Source organism: Olea europaea, chromosome 8 (assembly GCF_002742605.1).
Source record: "Olea europaea var. sylvestris chromosome 8, O_europaea_v1, whole genome shotgun sequence".
Lineage (NCBI taxonomy): Eukaryota > Viridiplantae > Streptophyta > Magnoliopsida > Lamiales > Oleaceae > Olea > Olea europaea.
Window position 1 is genome coordinate 8583497 of NC_036244.1, and position 14216 is coordinate 8597712.

Below are 14216 nucleotides of genomic sequence, written 5' to 3' on the forward strand. Positions count from 1 at the left end.
TAAAAGCTCATTCTTTATCTTACTGTGATTGTGTTCATAGAAAGAAAATCGACTTTAAGTTATATGAATTTTATTTTGGAGTCGTGTAGTGTCGAAAGTATCATTGCGAAGAGGAGGTGACATGACTTTTGCACAACGTCCTTAACGTGACTCTATACGACTTGCTTTCAAAATCTCTTCTCAAATTTATGTTATACTGATTTATATGTTTATTATTGAATTATATTATTTATACTTGTTATGTTAATTAATAATAATTTATACATAAATCACACGATTTTTTTTCCTAAAAAAATCGTGATTGAAATTTGAATTTCCACTTTCTTTTCAGATTTGAACTTTCACCCATGTTTAGGGAAAATTTTGATTCTTTGATACGAAGCTTAGTTGTTGGCGGTGGATGTGCAACGATGTTCGATTCTTTGCCCCTCTATTATTTTTCACTTCATTATTTAAGCAAATTTCTTTTGTTTCTTGATTTTAAGCTTGAAAAGTGTGGCATGGCATGGTTTTTGGTTGAAAACTTGGCTAGGGAGGCGTTTATAGAAGCTTTGCAAGTTTCGATTCTGGTTTCGAGAACTTCCAAGTGCATGGGATTTATGTATTGAGTACGGATTTGATTCAATAATAGTTGTAATGAGATCTAGCCACCGTTTGGGTAACAATTTTTTATATCAAAAAATCAAAATTTTAATGGTTATTTTACTATTTCAGACGTCATTTTTGACTTATTCATTCACAGATGAGACCCACTTTTTTCTCTAACGATCAAAAATTAAATTATCATAATTACTACCAAATAGGCTCCTAATTTGATGTTATGAAATGGCAAAATATAACACAATTTGTTACTGTAATTTAACACACGTAGTATAGAAATTTCCCACAAAATGTAACACAATAAGTTTTATTATTTTCAATATTGTTTTTAACATTTTTCAAAATTTTATTTAAAAGTAGGGTATTTCTGACAAGTTCCCATTTGTTAATGTCCAGTTCGGCCCAAATCAAGTCCAGGCCCAATGGGCTTCTTCACTAACCGCCTTGCATCCGAATATTTACTTTCCAACTCATAAGCGTGCAATTGAAACAATCTCGGCTCCATTTCTGCGCCTTTAACAATCATCGCCCTCTACATCCTGCTTCCAAAACCCTAATTCTCTGCCGATTTCCTCTCAAGTTTTTCTCCTTACGATCATGGCGAGCACTACAGAACCTACGAACTTGAAAAAAGAAGAAGAAGAAGAGGATGATTCAAAACCAGGGGCTGAAGATGAGGACACTGGGGCACAGGTGGCTCCTATAGTCAAACTGCAGGAGGTAGCTGTTACTACTGGCGAAGAGAATGAAGACGTCCTTCTCGATCTGTGAGTATTTAATCTTTCTGTAATAAAGCTCATAGATCTGTATTTGTGCACTATTCGAATGTGCTGGGAACTTTATATTTTTAGGAAGCGGTTTTGATTGCAAATCTACATAGATCTGTACTTGCGAACTGATTCGAGATGCATTCACTAGAAAATGAAGATAAATTGTTATTCAAATGTATCTAGAACTGTTATATTTTGAGGAAAAGATTTTGATTGTGAACTACTTAGTATTTTTGTTTATTTTGTATTATTTTCTTGTAGTTAAGTACTCGTTTGCACATGTTCTAAATGTTCTACTGATGCTAGGGATTTGGTGGATTCGTATTTATTATTGTTTAATGTGGATGATAGGAAGGCGAAGCTATATAGATTTGATAAGGAAGGCAACCAATGGAAAGAGAGGGGCGTTGGGACACTGAAGCTACTCAAGCACAAGGAGAGTGACAAAATTAGGCTTGTCATGAGGCAGAACAAGACCCTTAAGATATGTGCTAACCATCTGGGTAAGTTCACACTTATAAATATGGGTTTTGTATGTTTATTTTTGCCTATTGATATTGTGCTAATAGCTTGGTTTGAACCCATATGTAGGTAGTATAGATTTGTAATATGGAATGATGGATTTGAATTGTTTGATTAAAAATTTATTTTGTTTTGTAATACAGTGCTACCTACGATGACTGTGCAAGAGCATCAGGGGAATGATAAATCGTGTGTGTGGCATGCTGCTGATTTTGCAGATGGAGAGTTGAAGGAGGAGACTTTTGCTATTCGGTTTGCTTCTGTGGAAAGTGAGTTGCTACTTTTTATATACAGTGTGCTGTATCTTTGAAACTGTGCCATTAAATGTAGTTCATGATTGATGGGTTTCGATGCTAAGAAAAAAGTGAAGCAAACAGATATGAATCTTTGATGTTTAAATCTGTATGTTTTTAGTTGAATGACTACTTCTAGGTTAGGTACAGTGTGAGTTTTAAATTTAAATTGATAGCACTATTGATGAATGGCTGGTCGGTTTGTCGTATAGTTGAAGTTTCATGAAAGAGGTAGGAGTTGGTGATTTTGTTGTGTTGACTTGGTTCAAGTCTTCATTTTAGTTGGTTTTGGTTTTGGGACTCGTGATTTTTGAGAGATGTTAGCTTTTTCCTGAGAATTTTTACCATTCGAGTGCAATGGGGATTGTGACTAAGGAGTGATAGTGCTGGGGTGGAGTGCATAAATTAGATTCCTTGATGCTTTGCCTATTTTTGCCATTGATATGGTGGACAAAGTCTAATTAGTTTCAGCTTCTTATTTTGCACAATCAAATAGAATCTTTTTATTAATTTTCTTGTTCTTGTTCTGCTATTCTTGCCATATTCAAATGGTTTTTTCCTTTGCAGTTTTACATTTGCCCACTTACATTAAATGAAGTTATGCTTTTGACTTTCTTGCAACGATAGCAGAAGTTTTTTTTAGTGGTTATGATATATTAAGAGAAGGATAAGAAACGAAAGCTGCCCTTAATACCATATTGCGAATGTTGAAGGCAATAGTTCTAGTTGACAATCAAATGTGTGATTTGGCTGGCATTTGATTTTTTGTGTTTAGGTTGTGGAACTTTACTGCTTTATCTTAGTTTGACAAGCTTCTGGATGAATCATGTTGATATCTTCCATGCTTTATTGTTTGGTTCGAAAATTATAATTTTTAGATATTTGGAGTTTGGGGATACATAAACTTCACACGGAGGCCAAACTTCACACGGAGGCCAAACAAATGATATTATCTGCAAAACATGTGTGCACCATAAAAGATATAAATGGAGAATTCTTATATCTCATGGGTTCTTATTGTCTCTAGAAATAAAATCTACTTATTAGGAAGTGTTGATATATAGCTTAGATAAAATGTAATACCATTTATTAATATTAATTTTTCTTTCTTGCCTATAGTTGCTCTTTGTACTTCTGGATTTGGAGCTGTCCACTGATATTCCTTGTTATCTTTATACTTACATTTCAGATTGCAAATCTTTCAAAGATAAGATTGAAGAAATCACTGAATCTATGGCAAAAGCTCCTGGGGATAGTGAAGAAGGCACTGCTGTTGCCAACCTTATTGAAAAGTTGAGTGTTGAAAGCAAAGATACGGAAGAGAAGCAAGAGGCCGAAGATGCACCTGTTTCCTCCCAGGACAAGAAGGATGAAACTGAACAGCAGGAAAAAATTGGCAGCGAGAAGTAAATTCCCTACCCTGGTCTGGGTTCCCATCGAACTTGGTTCAAGCCTTGCCTTGTAAGGTGAATAAGATAATCAGATTACAAATATGAGAACATGATTTTGCGATTTGGAGTTGTCTGTTGGTTTCGGGGTCGGTTGGCTGTCAAATGTTGTGCTTGGAGTTCTGATTGTGGGATAACTTTAGTACTGTCTTTTACCAAGGAACTGCAAACTTTGTTTTAAGGGTGCATTACCCTAAGCTTATATTGTGTTTATTGTGAACGGTCATATCTCTGAAGAGGCAATGTCTATTTAGTGACTTCTTTGAGTTTGATCACATTTCTATTTTGCGTCTTTGCTAATTGATTGAATATGCTTGCTTCTTCTAGCTAATGGAAACCAGGCCCAATGTTAATAACTAGCAGAACAGCAGCCAGGCTCAAAGCCTGCTCAAAGCCAACTTAAGAAGAAAAGAAATAGAGACAAATCACTCCATAATCAAGCGATTAGAATACTTTTTTTTTTTTTAATCCAAAAGAACAGGGGGTTGTGATACATGTACTGGTATTGGTTCATAGAACCTGTACAGAAGACTCACATGCACCAGCGTGGCGGGTGGGTGTTTTTTTTTCTGTTCTTTTTTTTATTAATACAAGTGCATCCCGTGTGGGATCCATTATTTGTGAATGTTGGTAGGGGTTATGTGAAACCGAACCCATGTACACCAAACATTTTCCAAAGAACGGAAGGGGAGTATGTCTGACCAAAAACTGCCACACGATAAAGCATTTATTGCCAACTTGGGCAGCCAGGATAACAGAAGTACCACAGAGCCTACTCTAGATTTCTATTCAAGTTTCTCAAGCACTAATATTTGCAAGAAACAAGAGTCCTTGAAAAGGCAGCTCTTTCATGCGGAAACATTGAAGGGGCGAGCAACCTATACAAATACACAGGCGTACGCCACCAACTATAACAAAGTTTCCATTTACTAAGCATTTGTTTTATTTCATGGCGACATCCCATCATCCATTGTCGTGATCATTTGGGCATCTGTTCCTTCAGACGCTGTTTTCCTCGTTGGGCTCCCCTCGGGATCACCTAATGGATGCAAATAAAATGTTAAAATTATGAACCACAAAATGGTATAGTTAATCAGCTGATGACCGAGTCAGTGATGTACTCCTGATAAGATCTGCAGAAGTCAAATGAGGTCCAAGAAGAATATCAATAAATTGTTTCCTCCATTAAGAGTAACATAAACAATTTTCTAGACCAAACATAGCAATTTTAGTTTTTAAAAGTATATTGGTGATGTATACCAGAAGGGTAAGAGATGAAAATTGAAGCATCGTTATACATTGTTCAGACAACAAAGCAATGGATTATATGAACTATGTACCAGTGAGTTAAGAGAACATGAAAGGCATGACAAAATACATAGCACAACAGAGGGAGAATATGATTATATATTGGCATAAAATGAAGCAAATAAGCATATATTTATATACAGGTACAAAGCCTTGAGTGCGCGTGCACGTGCAAGTGGAGTTTCAGGAGAACAAATAGCCTATAACCTGGTGACTGACGCAATGCCTCCTTAACAGCATCAAAGTTCTTGTATGTGTAGCCCACAAAGCTTAAATCTTTGGAATCAAGACGTATCTGTGTGAAGTAAGATTAAAGCCAGTTTCAGATACCATAATCCCTATCATGATTAAACGCAGGAGGCTAAATTGCAGCACTCAGTAATTGAAGAACAAGATATAAAACATTGTGCTTAGTTAGCATAATTAATGACAAATAAAATGTAGATTTTTCTACTTTTGGAGAGAGGTTATATAGATTTTCATATTTATTAAAGTTGTGCTAACTTAACATGTAGGCCGAAGGCATGATATCATACTACTTGTTCCCTCGATCAAAAATCTTTGCAGCCCCATTCAACTCTTGAACTATGCCAATAGGAAAGAATTTAATTAATCTAGCATCCGAATCATGTCAAACCCCAAATCACCTCCGTTTTTTAAGTTAAGAATCTAATAAAATTGCACTAAATGGGGCTGCAGGGTCCCAAACTAAAAATCCGTCGAACTAGCAAAATAATTACTACAAAACTATGATCTTTCGAACTTCCAAAGCAGTCTTTTTTCTGTAAGAAACCAATAAGTATGAAAATGGATAAGAAGAAACCTTTCGAGAGGGTCCCGAACCACATCTTGTTGGTGTTGGAGGATCCAACTGACGAAAAATTCAGAGAAATAATTGGATCAATAAGGTTATTCAGAAGTCAACACACACAAGCACGCACGCACAAGGGTTGGGTTGGGGGTGGCAATCAATAAACAAATATCAAATATGCTAAAGTTAAAACCTGAATTTTCAAATAAGGCCACTGCATACGTGAAAAATTGATGTGCAAGATGCAATAGCACAAAATAATTAGGTTCTTCATAACTAGTGTGTGATTTAAAGATGTCATCCCGAAAAGTCTAGATCTTCTATTAGAACACATGGGCATGACATAAAAAAGAAGTCTTAAAGAACATGGAAAACTCACAAATGAACAAGAGATTTGACCTTTGAAAGTGGTAAATACTAATTAATAGAAGTTGCCAAGCATAGCTCTCACTCTTCATGGACACAAGCTTATCGACGTGCCAAAGGACCCTTGTTTATATAATCTTGATACTATTACAATATGATATGCTACATCAGTATATTAGAGTACAATATAATCCATGAAAAACCGTGGCATATAATGTAGAAATCTGAAGCTGAATAGCTATTTGCCAAGAACAATATGTACTGTCGTAGGTACTGCAAGTTGCCAAACTTCCAATAATTTCGGTAGATACATGACATGACTTAATAAAGAAGTAAATAGATCTATGCTTACGTCATCAAATTTCATAAAGTTTTGGGTGTCCAGCTCCCCGTGAACCATCGGTTTAAAGGCTGCTTCCATTTCATATAGCTTATCCCATTCAATATCCTTAAACCAAGGATGACCCTGCACACATTTGCTTCTAATGAATATGAGAGAGAGAGAGAGAGAGAGAGAGAGAGAGAGAGAGAGAGAGAGAAATTTCTAATTTGTGTACAACCATACCTTGATCTGCCCTGCTCCTCCAGTACCAAGCCTATGTTCCACATCACAGAGTAACTGACAGATCAAATCTTTGGCCTCGGGGGTCAATTTGGAGTCTTCAGGAAATTTCAGGTGATTTCTCCAATGAACTATCTGGCTATCATGAATGTACCTTATCAGAAGATAATTGTATCGATGTAATCCTTGGTACAGCTATAAAGTGGAAGTGTTTCCTTATCTTTTCTAACCTTCATTTTACTATAGACATATTGACAGGTTATGTACGAGAAACCAAGAAAAAAAGAAAGAAAAATCTTATCCAAGGTAACTCATAAGAAGTGGCTGAAATCATTTTCTGCTCTCATGCTCCTGCAATTACCCTTGCATAGATTTTACAAAATATTGGGCCAATATAATGCTCCGTCATGATGACTAGACAACTCTTCTAAAATGACATGTTATTCACTACATAAATTACTTTTATTAGGGTAAGTATTGTAAGATTACTCAGATGTGGTCCATTTGTCAGACCCCACTATCAGGACTAGAAAGAAAGCTAGACAGGAGAAATGGGTCTGAAGAATACATTCCACAATTCACATTAACATAGCAAAGCACAGGATGTAGAGCTGGGCATGGAGAACCGAACCGAAAATTTCGGGTATTTAGTAAGTAGAACTGTCGGGTCCAAATATAATTAAGGAACCATTCGGGTTTGATTCGGTTAGGTCCGGTTCGGTTCCGTACCATAATTACATTTTTTAACATTTACAACACTACATAAATACAACTAATGACATAATTAATCATAGCTTTTACAAATTAGAGAAGTCCAATTCAAAAAATATAAATAACAAGTTGTCCAATAAGATTAATTTACCAACATATACAAATACCAAAAAGTAGATACTACTACTAAAATATTGGCGATCCATATCAATAATATTATTGATTTGCTTCAACCTTCAAGCTTTCAAGTCTACATAAAAAAAAAATATTGAATTAGAAGTCGTAGAGATAAAATATTTTTAAGTATTACTAATATTTACCAGCTATTAGTTAATTTGTTTAGAAAAAATTAAAATAATTTGATTTATTCAACATAAAAAAGGAAGATTCGGTTCTTCGATTCTTGGTCTAGAACTGAGAACTAAACCAAATCGGTACCCATTGGTTCTCAATTCAGATACCTATTCGGGTATTTAACTTTAGAAGAACCGTTGGGTTCAGTTTGGTTCTGATTCGGTTCGAGAGTTTTGCCCAACCCTAACTGGATGTATAGACCGGTAAGTCACTAAGTTGTAGACCTAAATTTTGGGAAAATCATGTCATGCCATGGGAATTTACGACAAGGTAAATAACTCTGTCCGTGTCAAAAGTTCAGCTTTATCCAGTTAACTGTACATAAAAGATGGTCCAGTAGCTGGCATTCTAAGACATAATGATAGAAGAAGTAACAGTTCAACATGTCAATAGATAACAATGGCTAGAAACAGTGTAATATTAGAAGTTAGATATAAGGGGAGCAGACACAAGAAAATTGAGAAAATACATAACAAGCACGTCACCTTCCTGCAGGTGGTCATTGGTTCATCTGAATAAAATGGAGGGTAGCCGATAAGCATTTCATACAAAATTGCACCCAGCGACCACCTGAATGAGTGTACCAATAAGGTGGCAATAATTATACAAACTACAAAACATTTCACTTTCTACATAACCCAGCAGCAGAATTTCTGCTAGAAAGCTTCTGTTTCTCTGTTATATTTAACAATCTTAACAAAATCCAATAAGGTGGCAATAATTATACAAACTACAAAACATTTCACTTTCTACATAACCCAGCAGCAGAATTTCTGCTAGAAAGCTTCTGTTTCTCTGTTATATTTAACAATCTTAACATCCAGGGTAAAGGGCATTCTGCATAATGCACAGTCCAAAATCGAAAAATAGATGTATATTCTATACTTTATTTCAAGTCATCAAAGTGAATGATGGCAAAAATTATGCTGTAGCATATCACCAAAAGCAAAGTCACACAAGTGCAATCCTAACTAGTGCAAGCTGTAACGTAGAGATTACATTTTTTACTTATTATTATACACAAGACAGTAACCAGATTTTCCATTAAATCAGCTCCTCAGTTACAGAGCAAGGCAGAAAAACCATCTAGACGGTTTGATATATAGCATAATTCGCTACCCTCACCCCAAAACAGAACAGAAAGAGACACACCACACAACAGAGGAGGGAAAATAAAGGAATAAAAAGAAAAGTAAAAGTCAGATCTCCAATGAGTTACCTAAACGAATTAAGATGGGAACCCAAACATGGTTGGCCATAATGAGGTTCTCATACTAAAGAATAAAATGCATTGTTAACCTCTGAAGCCAAAACAATACTTAAAGTTCTCCATCCAACCGTTATTGGTAATTTTTCAGTAAGAACAATGCCCCCCACATTTACATGATTGGATTCATTAAGGCCCATGACAAAGCATTTTATTGTTTAAAATTTGACTCCATAATAGTTACAATCATATGTTATTTCAAATGAGATCCAAGCAAAACAGAGTTATTAAAGATGACAATATTTTAAGAATTGGTAAGCCAAGAATGATGAAGTACAATTGATGTTATTAAAGGCGAAAAAGAAATTGAAACTTACCAGTCACACTCCATGCCATATCCCTTCTTCAATAGCACTTCTGGAGCAATGTAGTCTGGAGTACCCACAGTCGAAAATGCCTTTTGAATGGGGGAAAAAAAAATAACTGAGATAGAGAGATAGAGAGAGAGGATATGATGATTTCTCGTGCAAACATGGAGTATCATGTATTAGAAGTATCAGTAGGCATACCCAATATGTGTCACCTGATCTAAATAAAAGACCAGGACAGAAGACTGCATATAAGAACTGGAAATTTTAAAATCTTATGAGAGGGTATGGCTCATATCTTTCCAGAATTTCTTCCAATAAATATGGTACAATAGTCATCATTTCACTCATAAGTCTGCAAATCTCTGTGATCATGGGGGACTTTTCTTCACACAAGCATTTTTATCCATGTGTGATGAGGACATCTTTTATTTTATAGTTGGACTTACTATTTTACTTATGTTTAGTTGGGCTTGTATGTTAGGCTTGGCCAAGCCCTTTTCTTTAGGTTTATTGCTTTGCTATTTATACTTGGTTTGTTGTGTAATTTGGGGACGATAAAGATAATGAATTGAATGAAAATAAGCTTCGCTTTCTCCTGCCTTCTCCTCTTGTTCTCTTCTTCTCCGGTCTTCTCCCCTCATTCTCTCCCTTCCTCCCCTCCTTTCTTGCTGCCTATTTCTTCTTGTGACTGTGGTTATTTCTTGATCAATATATTGATCCTACATCAACTTAGTATCAGAGCCAAAACCTAGAACTCGTTATTAAAACAGCTGCAATTGTAATTGTGTTGTCTCATTCATCCATCTGTCGTTCAATGCTCTCGCCACCAGCCAGAAGTTCCTTAGATGATGCTTAATCAACGTCCCGGAACACCTGGTACTTCCCAGCATCTTCACCATTTCACTTATACAAAACCACCACCAGTCTTCCATTAACATAGCATAATCAAGCTGAATATCTACAACAGCCAACATCAACAATTATGTACCTAGCAGTAGTAACCGTCTTCTGCCTATAATTCCCAACCATTAAACCCACCACACCAAAGCTACAGCACAATACATGCTCCCCACGTCTTCATCCACTTCCCAAACCGACCCAACCACCCATAACTCCTTCACTTGCTGCAACCGTCGATCTTCACCTACACAATTCACCACATCGTCCACAACCGCAAGCCCCATACACAGAAAATAGACCCGACCCAACATACAGCAACCCATCTCCCTCGTCTAATTATTTCTTGCACAACCTAACGGTTCAGCCACCATCTCGCGCCAACAAAATCATCCACCGCCGCCACTCAAGTTCTGTCGCCCGCACATATATACAATTCACTGTCAAACTGCCATCTCCTCACCGCGACCCATACCCGGTTGCTCAAACGACCTCCCTATTCCACAAACTATTGCTGCACATCGCGACTTTAAACCTGCGAACTCCAACAATAATCTGAACCATTATTCAAAGTACACCATATGTGTCACCAACCAAGCATTCCACCTCCAATCAATGCTGATTGTCATAGAAAATCGGCAGCCCAATCACCACAGATGTGATCTGCTTCACGTTGTTGAACCTCCGTTTTATTATATACCCAGTTTGTGATTTGGGTTCAGCTGTGAGTTGGGCTCGGTTATGCCCTGTTTGTTTGTATAGAGTTTAGTTAAATTTTTCATGTTGATTTGACACAGCTACTTCAACGGACGAAAGGGAAGTTACTGTTTTTATTTATCTTTGATTTATATTACTGTTTCGTTTTAAAATTGCATCAATATTTTTGTGTGATGCTGTTATTCCAGTTTTTACCTAAACTCACGTAATTGGACTCATTACCTTCATTAAATTCCACTTTTACCTCACTTATTTTACGTGATTAGGTCCTGACTAGTATTTGGCCCTTGCTCCGCTATTTTACATAAACCGACAGTATTAGCTTGCCGTATTTAGATTTATTTAATCCCAAAATTTATTTTAAAAAAAAAAGATAAAAAGAAAGATAAAATACTCAAATTTTTATTTTCCATTGCTTGCACTTTTGTTTATTGTTCTCTCTATTGCACATCATTTAGTTGCTATTACAGTGCATATAGTTGCATAGTGATCGTCCTATCAATTCAAGTTCCAGTACCTTAAATATGGACCCCTCACAATTTGATGCACTTACTCGACAAATAGCTGCTATCCAAACTCAAATATTTGCTACTCTTGAAAAGAGTAAGACTCAATTTGCTAATTTGAACAACTTTAAACAAATCCCTAGTTCAACCGTTGTCCATAAATCTAAAGTGTCCCATAATAGACATTATCATCATCAACATGGTGATAAAAAATGCTTTAGATACGATCGTAGGGGTAGGGATCAGGTTTGTGAGCGAGAACGAGATAATTTTGAAATTTCCACTCAATGGAATGCCCTTAAACAAGGAAATCAACTAGTGACAGAGTACATCACACAATTTGAGGAATTTCGAACCAAATGTCATTTCATTGAGAATGAGACCGCGACTTTGAGTAGGTTTAGCCAAGGTCTGAGAGATGATCTTAGGCGTGAGCTTTTCCTTCAAGGTGTTACTACTCTTAATCAAGCTTACTCTTTAACTCAAAATTATGAGTTGATTATTAGTACTCCATATGAAAAGCATGGTCATCGTCGTTCACCCATCCCGTTAGCTCCACCTCACCATAAGTCTATCATAAAGTTTTCCCCGTCCAATGTTCCTCCCATTTGGAAAAATAATTGTAAAGGTCGTGATAGTCCAAAGCCTTCTTCTCCATATAGAAGGCATATTGACAATCATCCTCCTGTTTCATTGGCTCCACTTCTTCCTGTTAAGTCTCTTTTAGGACCTCCCTCGTCTAATACTCTTCCAATCTTTGAAAATAAGGGTAAAGTTTTTGAAACTCCAAGGACTTCTTCTCATTTGCTGTGCATCAGCTGTAAGGTCTTTGGCCACATTTCTTCCAAATGTCCTAATCGAACCTTAGTCATGAAAGAACGAAAGAATGCAATAGATGAGCCGTTAGAAGATCTAGTCTATGAACATAAACTTAAAGATTTTGATGACTTGGATGATAGTGAAGACACTTCCTTAGGTATAATCTCGACCCTTCTCGAGACTTTAGAAACTATACCCCTTGTTTTCGACAACTCTCGATCACATGTTCTATGTCATACTCATACCCAACTCAAAGAGTTTGATGATTTCACTAGTCACCCTTGGAGTATCCAGTCGCCTATGGTTAGCACTAAATCGAAATTCTCCACTACTGACCAACCTCAAACTGATGATCAAAATGAAATTGCCAACTGAAGTCTTGGCAATTTATTACAGTCTCTAGTCCAGAAAAATCTTGGGAATTTGGACTTGATCTCTCCAATTGTTCAAATTACATATAACAATCATGTGAACTGGTCTTTAGGTCTAAATCCCTTTGAAGTTATTTATGGTTGTGAACCTAGGAAACCTTTAGATCTTATTCTCATGTACCCACATGCTAGTGTGTTTATGTCAGTTGAGAAAGTTATATCACATTTTCATAACTTGCATATTGAGATCAATAAACAATTTGAAGTAAGTAACGCATTATATAAACCTCGAGCTAATTGGCATAAACAACATTTTGAATTTAATATTGGGGATTATATTATATTGCAAGCTCGTAATGCTAGTCCTTTTAAAATTTCAAAGCATGTTGGTCTAAATGCATATGTCAATGAACTTTTATCACATTATGACCACCACCCCATTTTATTTGTTACGGACTTCGATGCTTACAAAGGCTATTTTAACCCCTCTAATGACCCGTTTCTACCTCCACATGAGAATTCCCACACTGAATCTTTTGCTATGTCTACTTCAATCCCACCTATCATGACACACAAAAATAAAATTGATGTTATTTTAGATGAACACATTGTGTTGACCAATGATAGAGAGATTCAGTGCTTTCTTATTCGTTGGATGGATTGACTTGATTCTAACGGTACATGAATTCCCAAATGGAGATTTCAGCGACGTGAGCTAAATTCATTGGAGCTTTATAGGAGTCAGCAAAATCCTCATTCGCCTAGGTTATCTTGGTCAGTTCATATTTTTGCGGGTAATTTGCAATTGGCGTTGTCATCATTTGTGGAATTTCGATATTTGGTTCGTTAGAAAGATCGTCCCCCATAGCTTGACTTGGAGTATTTTGGGTATCACATCAACTGCAGCCTTCTGTGTTTTGTTCACTCGACAGGGTGAGTTTTCCTCCCACCCCGAGAGAATTAATGAGCACATCTTTTATTTTATAGTTGGACTTACTATTTTACTTATGTTTAGTTGGGCTTGTATGTTAGGCTTGGCCCAAGCCATTTTCTTTAGGTTTATTGCTTTGCTATTTATATTTAGTTTGTTGTGTAATTTGGGGACGATGAAGATGATGAATTGAATGAAAATAAGTTTCGCTTTCTCCTGCCTTCTCCCCTTGTTCTCTTCTTCTTCGGTCTTCTCCTCCCATTCTCTCCCTTCCTCCCCTCCTTTCTTGCTGCCTATTTCTTCCTGTGACTGTGATTATTTCTTGATCAATATATTGATCCTACATCAATGTGTATTTGATCTAACAATTGTGGATGGGCAGCCATCTATCATATAGTCTATTCCATTAGCAAAATCCAGAAGGTTGATCTAGTAGTGGTTACCTCTACCCATTCCAAAAGCATCAAGAGAAAAAAAGTTAACATAGACCTAAAATTGAATTCTAAAAGACATTCAAATTAGTTTCCATAGAAAAGAGCAGTTGAACTAACAAGCTTTTGAAATATAAAATACAACTCAGCAAAGCATTCAAAGTGTTCACAAATTCAGAATGTTTCTTAGCATCAAAGATAATAACAACAAAACTGTAATG

General features: G+C 36.3%; 2 protein-coding genes across 3 annotated transcripts in view; one reads left to right on the forward strand and one right to left on the reverse strand.

Moving 5' to 3' along the window:
• Nucleotides 1–1067: 1067 nt before the first annotated feature.
• LOC111398739 (ran-binding protein 1 homolog c-like) lies at nucleotides 1068–3925 on the forward strand. The gene is made up of 4 exons (XM_023025803.1): nucleotides 1068–1367; nucleotides 1722–1873; nucleotides 2036–2161; nucleotides 3375–3925. Exons 1-4 carry the CDS (start codon nucleotides 1198–1200, stop codon nucleotides 3593–3595), a joined length of 669 nt encoding a protein of 222 aa, XP_022881571.1. The 5' UTR covers nucleotides 1068–1197; the 3' UTR covers nucleotides 3596–3925.
• A 406-nt stretch (nucleotides 3926–4331) lies between these two features.
• LOC111398740 (serine/threonine-protein kinase tricorner-like) overlaps nucleotides 4332–14216 on the reverse strand; it is a 22481-nt gene continuing 12596 nt past the window's right edge. Inside the window, exons 6-12 of one of the 2 annotated variants that reach the window (XM_023025804.1) lie at nucleotides 9330–9409; nucleotides 8231–8315; nucleotides 6684–6815; nucleotides 6471–6584; nucleotides 5765–5812; nucleotides 5149–5236; nucleotides 4332–4672 (exon numbers count right to left, since the gene is read on the reverse strand). In XM_023025804.1, the coding sequence (XP_022881572.1) occupies nucleotides 4581–4672; nucleotides 5149–5236; nucleotides 5765–5812; nucleotides 6471–6584; nucleotides 6684–6815; nucleotides 8231–8315; nucleotides 9330–9409 (639 nt within the window). In that variant the 3' untranslated portion in view covers nucleotides 4332–4580. Of the gene's footprint in view, nucleotides 4767–5148; nucleotides 5237–5764; nucleotides 5813–6470; nucleotides 6585–6683; nucleotides 6816–8230; nucleotides 8316–9329; nucleotides 9410–14216 lie in introns of both variants that reach the window. The other variant, XM_023025805.1, reaches the window with a different exon arrangement.

What these genes read in the sequence shown, in the direction of transcription:
- LOC111398739 (XM_023025803.1), top strand. Translation starts at nt 1,198, where the DNA reads ATGGCGAGCACTACAGAACCTACGAACTTGAAAAAAGAAGAAGAAGAA. An exon ending in GAAGACGTCCTTCTCGATCT is followed by an intron (nt 1,368 to 1,721) that starts GTGAGTATTTAA and finishes TGTGGATGATAG; the next exon opens with GAAGGCGAAGCTATATAGAT. An exon ending in GATATGTGCTAACCATCTGG is followed by an intron (nt 1,874 to 2,035) that starts GTAAGTTCACAC and finishes TTTGTAATACAG; the next exon opens with TGCTACCTACGATGACTGTG.